The sequence below is a fragment of the Diospyros lotus genome, chromosome 7 (genome assembly GCF_014633365.1).
Source record: "Diospyros lotus cultivar Yz01 chromosome 7, ASM1463336v1, whole genome shotgun sequence".
NCBI lineage: Eukaryota > Viridiplantae > Streptophyta > Magnoliopsida > Ericales > Ebenaceae > Diospyros > Diospyros lotus.
In genome coordinates this window covers 26,859,351-26,869,777 of record NC_068344.1, presented here as the reverse complement: position 1 = coordinate 26,869,777, position 10,427 = coordinate 26,859,351, and the positions used below count along the sequence as shown (strand labels likewise).

The window sequence follows — 10,427 nt, the reverse complement described above, 5'->3', positions numbered from 1 at the left end:
TTTAAGTTTAACTTCCTTTTGAATGAAATCTACATTGCATGTGTTGATTTGACTTAGAAGATTAGGTCGGCTGGTAATTGCGTACGGTACAAGTACAGTTTTGACAAAGGTTCCAAAATATGCCCTTCTACCAGGCCTTCCCAAGTGTTGTTAGCCCTTAATTAAGTGAATAAAAATGATTAATTTTTCACAAAAAAAAATATAAAACATATTATCAAGAGAATAAAATAAATTGTGTAATGAGTAATGAAAAAAAAAAAAAAAGAATCTATAGAAATAATATTAACTCATGTATTAGTTATTACGATGCATTAACCAGAAAAAATACTAATTTATAATTAAACATAAAATAATCACAAAGACTTATCTAAGTATATAATATATATTAATTAATATTAAATACTAAGCCCATCTCTTTTATTCAAAGCCAACCTAAAATTCTCTACCATCATGCACACATAACAAATACTAAGCTTTTATAATAATAATATGATAAAATAAATTTAATAAGAAATGAATATTATACCAAATTAAGTAACTTTTTCAGCATTCTCGTCTATCTAATTATCCAAATTAAGTAACTCCGGGCGACCGATTTCTAGACACATGGCCTCAAGCGCAGCTTGCCAGAGCTCAGTTCCCTCTCTAGCCGCCGCGTGTCACACCTTCTACAGTCGTTGTATACAATTCCTTTCTTTCTGTATCGGCAGAGGAACGGAACCTTCTACCCCTTTCCCCTCCCCCTCTCTCTCAAGATGCATATATGTGCGTGTGTTTATATATACGCTACAATATAGATTGAAATTCACCTGAATCTCAGTGGATGAAATGGCTTCGTCGCTCGAAAACGGTCACGATAACAGCGGGGATTATCGCGGTGACACACTGGAGATTTATCCGCTGAGCTGTTACTACTTTGGCTCGAAGCCGGCCGTTCCTGTCAGGGACGAGACCTTGGCCGATCGCCTCCACCGCCTCAAATCCAAGTTTCTCTCATCTCTCTCTGTTTTCTTGTTCGATTGATTATTACTGTTGTGGCGATTGTTTTGATTCGGAGTTGCTTACTAGCGGTGCGTTTTCAGTTATGCTGCTCGCGGGATGAGGACTTGCGTGGAGGCCGTCATTCTGGTTATCTCTCTCTCTCTTCTTCTTTGATTCAAGTGGTCTGTCACTGCAATAATAGATGATTATGAAGTTTCTTTCCTTTGTTGAAGATGTGTTGACTTAGGAATTAAGTTTATTTCATTCATGGGAGAAATAATGTTATATCCTTCCCTTGTGGAACTTTCTTTTCGATGAACTTGTTGCTCCTCAAATAAAAGAAAAAAGAAAGATAAATGAATAACAAAGAAAAATAGAAATAATTAATGTGAAATGAAACCGCAGCCAACCGCGGCGGTGTCCAAGTGATATGAGGGTTGAAGCGTGTAAGAAAAAAATCAGTCTTTTGAGGCTTGGTTGGTTACTTGCCATGAGATTATTTAGTGTTTTAAGGGTGATGAAACTAATGATGCTGTCACTGGAGTCTAGCAGGAGGCTATCCAGTGTTTAATGGTATAGTGGGAAAAGGTTAGCATGGAATTAATCCTATTGAGCCTAACCTAATTTGTTTTTTTTTTCTTTTTTTTGGGGGGAAGGGGGGTAGACCTGCTCATTCTGTACACAAGTGCGACTTATTACTCCTCCCTCGCAAAAAAGAAAAGAAAAACCGGAGATGATCTGGTCAAGAGTTCATTTTGTGAATATTTTAATGTGTTGCCTGCCAATTGGCAATCTAATCTGATCGTGTAAATTGATTAAAATCGAGGGATATACTTTCCTGTTTGATTTGATGCAGGTAAATATGCTTTTGAGAGTTGAGATAATTGAGGTTCAAACGCATAACTGCACTTTGTTTATATTCGTTTTCCAGTTTGAGGATGATATCCTAATAACAAGAAAATGACAAATCCTGCCTGATTTTGCCATGCATATATTTAAGAAATGAAATGCCATCTGTTTTTAGGCTATGATTGAAGCGTGGTCTTGTGGATGGAAAATAAATGAATGAAACAAGTTTGGAAAAGAGGAGGGATTGAAGGTACTTATTTTCTTGGTTGGGTTAGAAATGAGAGGATACTGAATATATTTGTCAGAAATTCATTTTTTTTTTGGTGGTATGCACCTTAGGAAGTTACGGTAAAGAGAATGCTTAGAGACCTTGCAAGCAAGGAAAGGAGAAATGATGACTATATGTTAGCTGCATGAAAGGGATTCAAAGAGGGAACTGGTTGTCATTTATCCGAGTGACGTTTTATCATGCTACAGGAAAGGGGGCATCTAGAGGAATCTACATGTATAGAAGACGTGGTGGACCCTAGTTCAAATTGTAGAGTTGCCGAGTATTAATTTATGCAGTACACACTTGAAGTTTTGTGAACTGGGGATTGGATTCCCGACTCGGAATGTTTAGTGTTCCAAAATCATAGTAGTAGTTCTCTTGACTTCTTCGTGCCATTTTTAATGGCATTCTGGAGGGGGAGAGTGTAATATGCATTATACAGGTCAATATAAAGTTGGCATGGTCCTAGGGTTATAACAGTAATTACAGCTTGTTGCAATTACTGTATTGTACCTTGTTTGCTGCTGATACAATTTGTACCTTTCAGTTACAGTTACAACTGACTGAAAGTAACTTGTATCTTTCAATTAACCGTTACAACTGAAAGCTAGAAGGCCTATAAATAGGCTACTATTGGGAGGATGGGAGATTATTGTGTGAAATAACAGAATTCTTCCCCTCCAAAATTTTTCTCTCTTCTCTTTTTCACTCTGTTCTTTCTGTTCTCTCTTTCCTCTCTCTCAATCTCTTCCCAAATACCTAATAAACCCTGGATCAGGACTAGGAACCTGGAAAAAGTGAAGTCTAGACAACCAAAATCAGCTTAACATGATGGTTGATCCAGGGAAATCAATAATTTAATATAAGGCGTGCTAGTGGTCTTACCACTTTTGGTGTGGAATAATCTGTTCCTTTCTGATGCAGAGCCATTTCACATGGTTTCTATATTGGCATACTGTTGCAAACAAAGCTCATAAACATACTCGCACATATTAGGTCTTGGCCGAATTACATCTGCTTTGGCTTGGCCCCACATGAGACTTTAGCTATTCAAAAAGAAAAAAATTGGGGTTCATTGCATCAGTATGCGATGAAGCTATAGAATGGGATTATGTTATTTGTATCAAAGAATCAGTCAGATTATGCCAGCCATCGAGTCTTGGTCAAATGATTACATTGTCTATTAGTTATTAGAACAAATACGTGAATTTACAATATTTGCTGCTTGCAACACAATTTTTTAATGGAAAAGAAGGATGGGTATTCCTCGTGTGAGGGGATTCTTTCCTTTCAGTAAAAAGGTTAACAGCATATGACATGTTACTGAAATGATTGCAAAAAATGGTTAAAACAGGTTGAGTTGTTCAAACATCCCAATCTGTTACTCTTGCAAGTACGAAATTCTGTATTTAAGCTCCCTGGCGGCCGCATGAGACCAGGTGAATCAGGTAAGAAACTATTCGTCTTATAAAATATGTAACTAGGACAGAGTATTTAAGTCTACTAATGGTCTGATAATAACTTCTTATCTACAGAAGTTGAATGTTTGAAACGTAAGCTCTCAAGCAAGTTATCTGTTGAAGAAGGCAGTGGGCCGGACTGGGAGGTATGCATGAAATGCGCTTTTTTCTGTGAATTTGTGTGCTTCTATGCTAGCCTAGATTACTACTACTATTTTTTTGAGTGTACTAAATCTCAATATCTAGGTGGGAGAGTGCCTAGGAATGTGGTGGAGGCCCCATTTTGAGGCCTTGATGTACCCTTGCCTGCCACCAAATGTGAAAATGCCCAAGGTATTTGGTTAAAACAAATGCTTCTTTTGAGCCCAATATGATGGCACAACTCCCTAAGTTCTGTGTTTGGTTCATTTTGAAGGAGTGCACAAAGCTCTTTCTCGTCAAGTTACCAGAAAGTCGGAAATTCACTGTACCTAAAAACTTTAAACTGCTTGCTGTTCCATTGTGCCAGATTCATGAAAACTACAAGGTACGTGAAGTTCATTTAAGAGTGAAGTTAATAGGAAAAAAAGTTTTCCATTCCTGGAGATTGAGTGGTGTATTATGTCAGTCGTTTTTCAGCCTATAGGCAGAACAACATAAATGCATTCGTTTCTATATGGAATCCCTATATGTGCGCTGCCAACCTTCTTTCACATTCAAGACAACTAAAAAAGAGAGGATATTCATTTTACGAGATATGTCTATGTACCTTTTTTTGTAGAATTAGTCTAACTCAGGAAAGTTGTAATTTGTAGACATATGGGCCGATCATATCTGGAGTTCCACAATTGCTTTCGAAGTTCACCTTCAACATTATCCAATCATAAGGTGCTTTCTTGAGTTGTTAATGTAACTATGGATAGAGTTAAGAGTTTGGCCAAAGAGTGTTGGAAAGGATTCATGACAACAGTATTCATTGTACACAACTGCAACAACATATATTACCGTCATAGCTTTGTTGACGGTTGGCTTTCGTCAATTTGTACTGTTGCACATAGTAATTTGAAATTTTATTGTGGCTCTAGTGTGATCTGTTTTTTGAACTTTTTGATGAGCATTGGAATCAAATTCTGCTAACTCTGTCTTTATCTGGTTGCATTTTCATCTTCTTCTTCTTAGTGATCTATTGGAAGTTATTTGGTATTTGCTGCAGTTGGGGCCTTGTCCGTCATGAAGCTGAAATCATATTTCATCATGAGATAATACATAGTTTGATATCGTTTTTTACGTTTTTATGGATGGGTGGAATGGATTGATAGACAGCTAGTAAACATCCCTCGAATTGGAGGTGGGTGAATAACCATAATGGCATGTACCAGGGCCAGCAGCAATATGACCAGCTAGCTCTGCTGAAATTTCTCTTCTTTATTCTTGAGATTCCTGTACAACATAATAGTGTGTCTTGCTATTTTATTTATGGTAATTAACTGATATACCTTGCAGGATCATGGATAGATAGAAACCTGTCAGCAAAAGGAAGACAACAGATAACAAGGTAATTACTCCGCTGTTTTACTCAAGTTCGAATGTGAAAAGGTGTTCGAATGTGAAAAGGTGTTGGGGCTTTGGAGAGGTGAGAGGGCCAGGGCTAGGGCCTTTTATCACAGCTACTTATTTCTTACTTGAGATTTCAAATCTGACTGGCTAACATTTCAAGCCGCCCAAGGATAAACCTGTTAGTGTAGGTGTTCTAGATCCAATTAGATTGAGTATGTTGTACACTTACAATTGTAATTATGTTTATTATTGAATAAGGAGTTATTTAATCTCACAAAGAAGTCGTTCTATTAGTTTCTTGTTATTATTGTAATAATCGAGTGAAACTAGATAGAAGCTCATATGATGTATACTGTGATTAATCTATAAAGATGTGAGATGATGTATAACAGTTTCTAGACATCATTAAACATCCCAAGTCGTAGTAATGTTAAGAATGGACATTGACAATTGCGGTAAGACTTGTATGTGATATGTTTTGCAATGTGATAGCAATGGTAGTCTCACACCCATAGGCATGGGGATGTCTAGACAAGTACATAGGCGATCAATGTTGGAGAACGTGTCACTGGACATAACTCGCCATGAGAATCCATTTTGGTTATATGTTAATGGAATTCTCATACGAGATGGGTGTAACTAATCCTTGGACCTGAGGTTGTCATGGTCATCTCATAAGAAGACCGATATACTTTGACATCGTTTCGATGGGTCTAGATAAAGGCTGCATGTGGGCGATCGTTGGGCATATCGTGAAGCTTATGGAGATGGGTGTATAACCAAGATGAGACTCGTCTATCCCTTGATAGAGGATGATGTATCTAAGGCGCCTTTGGTGGATATTCACTTTAAATCCATGACCATGGTGAAAGAGATCAATAAGGAGTTATTGATTCACTTTCTATTAAGTGAAGATATCCGAAGAAAAATTTATGTAATCATAATCAAGCAACACATTGCCAGACTTGAGATCACATAAGATACATTGACGAGAAGATCGTATTACACGGGAATCATGCTTGTGAAAGGTTATTTGCGAATTATGAATTCTTCTGAATAATTGGGTAGGTATTACGTCTTGCTAGAGGCCAATATTGTCTTATGTGTTCATACCGACACATTGCTAACATATTCGGAAGCCCAATGAGTCATACGCAATAGGCACAGTCCTTGGTTTAAACTATGAGAGCGGATGTATGGTTAAGTGGGACACTTCAGCAAGAAGTAGTGCCGTCGTAGGTTCTCAAAGAAAAAGAACAAATAGACGTAATGACGTCGATATTACGAGGAGCCATCATAATGGAAAGAGTTTCTTAAAATAACAATGGACTAAATTAGGAATGAGTTTTTAATTTAATAATTTTTTATTTGTTAGAGTGGCAAATAGGAAATTAAATATATTTGGGTTTAAATTAATATTTGGACTAAATAAAGTATTTAGGTCAAATATTAAATTAAATATTATATTTGGGTTAAATTAGATTTGGGCCAAATATTAAATATTATATTGGGGCTAAATTAGATTTGGATCAAATATTAAATAATAAATATTTGAGCTTGAATTAGATTCGGACTAAATATTTTATAAATGGATTTGGGCCACTTAATTATATTTCTAGTTGGACTAGAATAAATCCACTTTAAGATTTTAGTTAGACTAGGATTAATGGGTTAGCCCAATCCATTAGGGTTTCTCTAAGAAACCCTAGAAGGCTTCTCTATAAATACCCTTTGATGGGTTGTCCAAATTGATGGATTAATTTTTGGTATGATTTTTTAAGAGTTGAAAAATAATTGCCGTTCACTCTTCCCCATTTCTTTTTCGCATCTATTTGAAACGTGTGCGTTCTTTTCCATCCATACACAAGCCGCAAAAAGGAGAAGGAGCTAGCACTGTTATTTCGCTCTCCTTATCAACGGACGTATGCCGTGTATCACGAGTTAGAGGTCGGACGCTTGGACGGCTCGAATCCGCGAACGACTTGAAAATCTAAAGGTTAAATTTATTTTATTTGTATGTGAATGATTTAATTTCAATGTTGATCCAATCGTCAGGATCAGTGTAAGGTTCAAAATTTTTGAAATACGTTATTTGTCCTGTAGTGATCTTGCTTTACTTTTAGAATCCACGGACCAGATAAAGAAGCCGTGTAGAGTCTTTGGAGAAGCTTGTAAAAGGTTCTAGACACTTAAAAAAGACGATGATATCCGTCTGTCCAACTGCTTCAGCCTTCAGCTGTTAGGTAGGCTGCTTCCCTTGCCTTATAAATGGGATTCTCTACTTCATTTCAAAGCACAGGGTGTTCTCGGCTCTCCAAAAGAAAGGGATTAAGAGTGAGGAAATGCTGGGAGAAAGCAGAAATTCTGCTAGAAAGTGGTCAAGAGAGCTGAAATTCTAGGAGAGGACAGACAGTCCATGGTTATGGTTGTTCTATATTGGCACTTGGTTATCAACCAACTTAAACGCCAGCGACCGCATACGCATATGTGATGTGCATGCGGTAAAATCCCAATAAAAACGATAAAAATAAATACAAATCATAAGAAAAAAAAAATCTTAAGACATGAACCAAAAAAAAAAAAAAAGAGAATCCCATAAACCCTTACATTGTTAAGAAAGCAGTCATTTTCAGATTTCTCATTCTATTCCAATTCTGAAAACAGTGAAAGTGGTATTTATATTTGTTTCGACAATTTTAGAAATGGAACGGAATAGTTTAAAATTTATTGTGTTTTTATTTTAAAATTTTTTGCTCCTAAAGTCCCTACATTAGTACAAACTCTCTCTTCATCTTCCTCACCCAACCTGACCGTCCTCCTCAACCTACGACTACTAGAGTTGACACCTAACAACAATTTTGGCCCTCAGCGACAGTTCCAAAGTTAAGCAGCTCTTGCGACTCGTCGATCAGATTCAATCCATTTTTGCAACAAAACTACCAAATTCGACAAGTTTGGGGCTCGGGATGATGACATATCCGGTGACCTTGCAGTTAACGTTAAGTGTCCGACAATTGCGTCTAGCCCGCAACATTTTCGATGACGGGAGGGGCCAGGGCCAGATCACTTGTGATACACGCCCAAATTCGGCCATTTTCGTAACTGTCCGTGACCTTTTAGGCGATGACATTTCTGGCGACACGTCGACCAAATCTAACAACCCTCCCTCCTTCCCTCAATTTCAGCTATCTATCGGCAAGTTTTAGGTAACTAATATTTATAATATTTAAATTATTGTAAGCCTACTAATAATTTCTTTTACAACTATAACCTGAATTTATTGTTGAACACAAATTTAGAAAAATTAAATATTATTTTTAATTGTAACTTTAGTTTTCTTAACAGTTTGCAGCAGAATCAAACAATGTTTTTAAGTTTTTATTTTTCTCAAATTAAGAAACTTGAATGAAAATGACATATTAAAATAAAATAATTTTTTTTAACAGCGTTTCGAATAGTCCCTAAGCCTCTTTATTCTTTGGTTTGCATAATAAAATATTTTTCAAAATTAGATGCATATATATATATATTTATAAACATATTTATTTATGTATGACTCACGAACATATACGTGTGTATGTATGTGTATGTGTCGTGTGTCCATGTATCTATGTGCATTTGTGTGCCTTATGTGTTTGTAGGCCAAATCCATACGTTGGTTTATGTACTTTTACGGTTTTTTTGTGTTTATCATTTAATTTTTTCTTTATTTTGATTATATTTTTAATTTAATTTTTAAGCCAATTTAATGCTTAAACTTTGACATTTTTTGTATCTAATAATTTAAATTTTTTATTATTTCGATTACTTAAATTTATATTTTTAAATTAATTTAATTTATATATTTTTATATAAAAAAAATAACAAAGCACATATTATATTTTATTCACGTCAAAGTATAATGCTTAAATTGAGTCGAAAATGTAAGTTTATAAATGTAATTAAAATAATAAAAATTTAGATTGTCACATGAAAAAAGTGTCAAACTATGAATTAAATTAATTTGAAAGTGTAAGTATAGAGATGTAATTGAAATAATAAAAAATTTGAATAGTTATACGAAAAAATTATAATAGTATATAAATAAAAATATAAATTTGGTCTGTTTTATATGCATATATTATGTATGGATGTGTATATCTATACACATATACAATGTACATATATAAAGATGTTTATGGAAGATAAAATAATTTACAACTTTGATGTAAATAAGCTTAAGAATTTTCTTTTGAGGTAAATTATTTTTTCATTTTTTTTATCAATTAAATACCAAAAAGGAGAAAAAATTTTTTATAGCCAAACAATTAAAAAGAGCCTTAATGTCTAACTAAAAAGCTATGCATATCTAAATTTTAATATATTTCAAATCTTGTCAAAAATTATTTTTATTTAATTTTTTTATTATTTTGATTATGCTATTAGACTATACATTTTTAAGTCAACTGGATATCTCATTAGAATTGAATTAGAATGTGCAATAAATATGTATTGAAATGTCTAAATTATCTTTATAATATACGGTTAAACTTATATTTTTGCCTCAATATTTTTATATTTTTTTTGTTTAGTCACTCAAATTTTTTATTATTTCGATTACTCATAAACTATGCATTTTCGAGTCAATCTTTTAACTTGATAGAATTTAAAACCTAAATAAAAATATATATAACTAAAATATGGAAAGAATAGATATATATACTTTACAGTATATATAAAATATATACAGTCTATTCTATATATATATATTAAAATAGATACACTTTTCTATATATGTGTTCTAAAATAGATGTATACACTTTACAAAATATATATAGTCTATTTATAAAATATACATAATCTATTCTAGTACACATGTAAAATGGATATATATGCTTTTGTATATATATATATATATTTACGTACATATTTTTTTAAAATAAGAATAAATTATTTTATATTTAATGGATAATTAAATGTGTGTGTAGTCATTCGAAAATATAAATTCATAATAAAATTTGAATTTAAATTTAAATAATTCGTAATCTTAAATGATGAATCATTTGATCCATCCACAAACAACTTAAAAGAAATTGAGAATTGCTTTAAAGTAAGTGGTTGGCATGGCATTAAGGTCAATTTTAATAATAACTCAATTTCTTCCTCTAGTTAATTTTTATTTGAATATAAAATATTTTTTTACAAATTTTATCTTCTACTAAATTGATTACAAGTTAGTGCAACTTTCATTTAGATTTTTATTTTAAGTGTGTAATTAACTCAAAAACACATAGTTTAAGATTTGACTCGAAACAAAGAAAATTTTGATTGGCCATGTAAAAAAAAGATAA

General features: G+C 33.6%; 1 protein-coding gene across 5 annotated transcripts; it reads left to right on the top strand.

The window, feature by feature from the left end:
- Positions 1–669: 669 nt before the first annotated feature.
- On the top strand, positions 670–5,547 carry LOC127806987 (pre-mRNA cleavage factor Im 25 kDa subunit 1). Of its 5 annotated transcripts, XR_008024554.1 has the most exons (9): positions 671–986; positions 1,083–1,128; positions 3,456–3,549; positions 3,637–3,707; positions 3,808–3,894; positions 3,977–4,087; positions 4,356–4,428; positions 4,720–4,888; positions 5,044–5,547. XR_008024554.1 is itself a non-coding variant. In XM_052344641.1 (8 exons), the coding sequence occupies exons 1-7, from the start codon at positions 829–831 to the stop codon at positions 4,425–4,427; spliced, it is 639 nt and encodes a 212-aa protein (XP_052200601.1). In that variant the 5' UTR covers positions 671–828; the 3' UTR covers position 4,428; positions 4,720–5,037. The 5 variants fall into 5 exon arrangements, 4 of the variants coding, with proteins under 4 accessions (XP_052200602.1, XP_052200601.1, XP_052200600.1 ...); XM_052344641.1 differs by lacking the exon at positions 5,044–5,547 and having other exon boundaries at positions 4,720–5,037; XM_052344640.1 differs by lacking the exon at positions 4,720–4,888 and having other exon boundaries at positions 672–986.
- The last annotated feature ends 4,880 nt before the right edge of the window (positions 5,548–10,427 follow it).

Excerpts from the sequence above, each read along its gene's own strand:
- LOC127806987 (XM_052344640.1), top strand. The coding sequence starts at position 829 with ATGGCTTCGTCGCTCGAAAACGGTCACGATAACAGCGGGGATTATCGC. Across the intron at positions 3,550-3,636 it reads CATGAGACCAGGTGAATCAG|AAGTTGAATGTTTGAAACGT; the intron begins GTAAGAAACTAT and ends TCTTATCTACAG. Across the intron at positions 3,708-3,807 it reads GCAGTGGGCCGGACTGGGAG|GTGGGAGAGTGCCTAGGAAT; the intron begins GTATGCATGAAA and ends CTCAATATCTAG.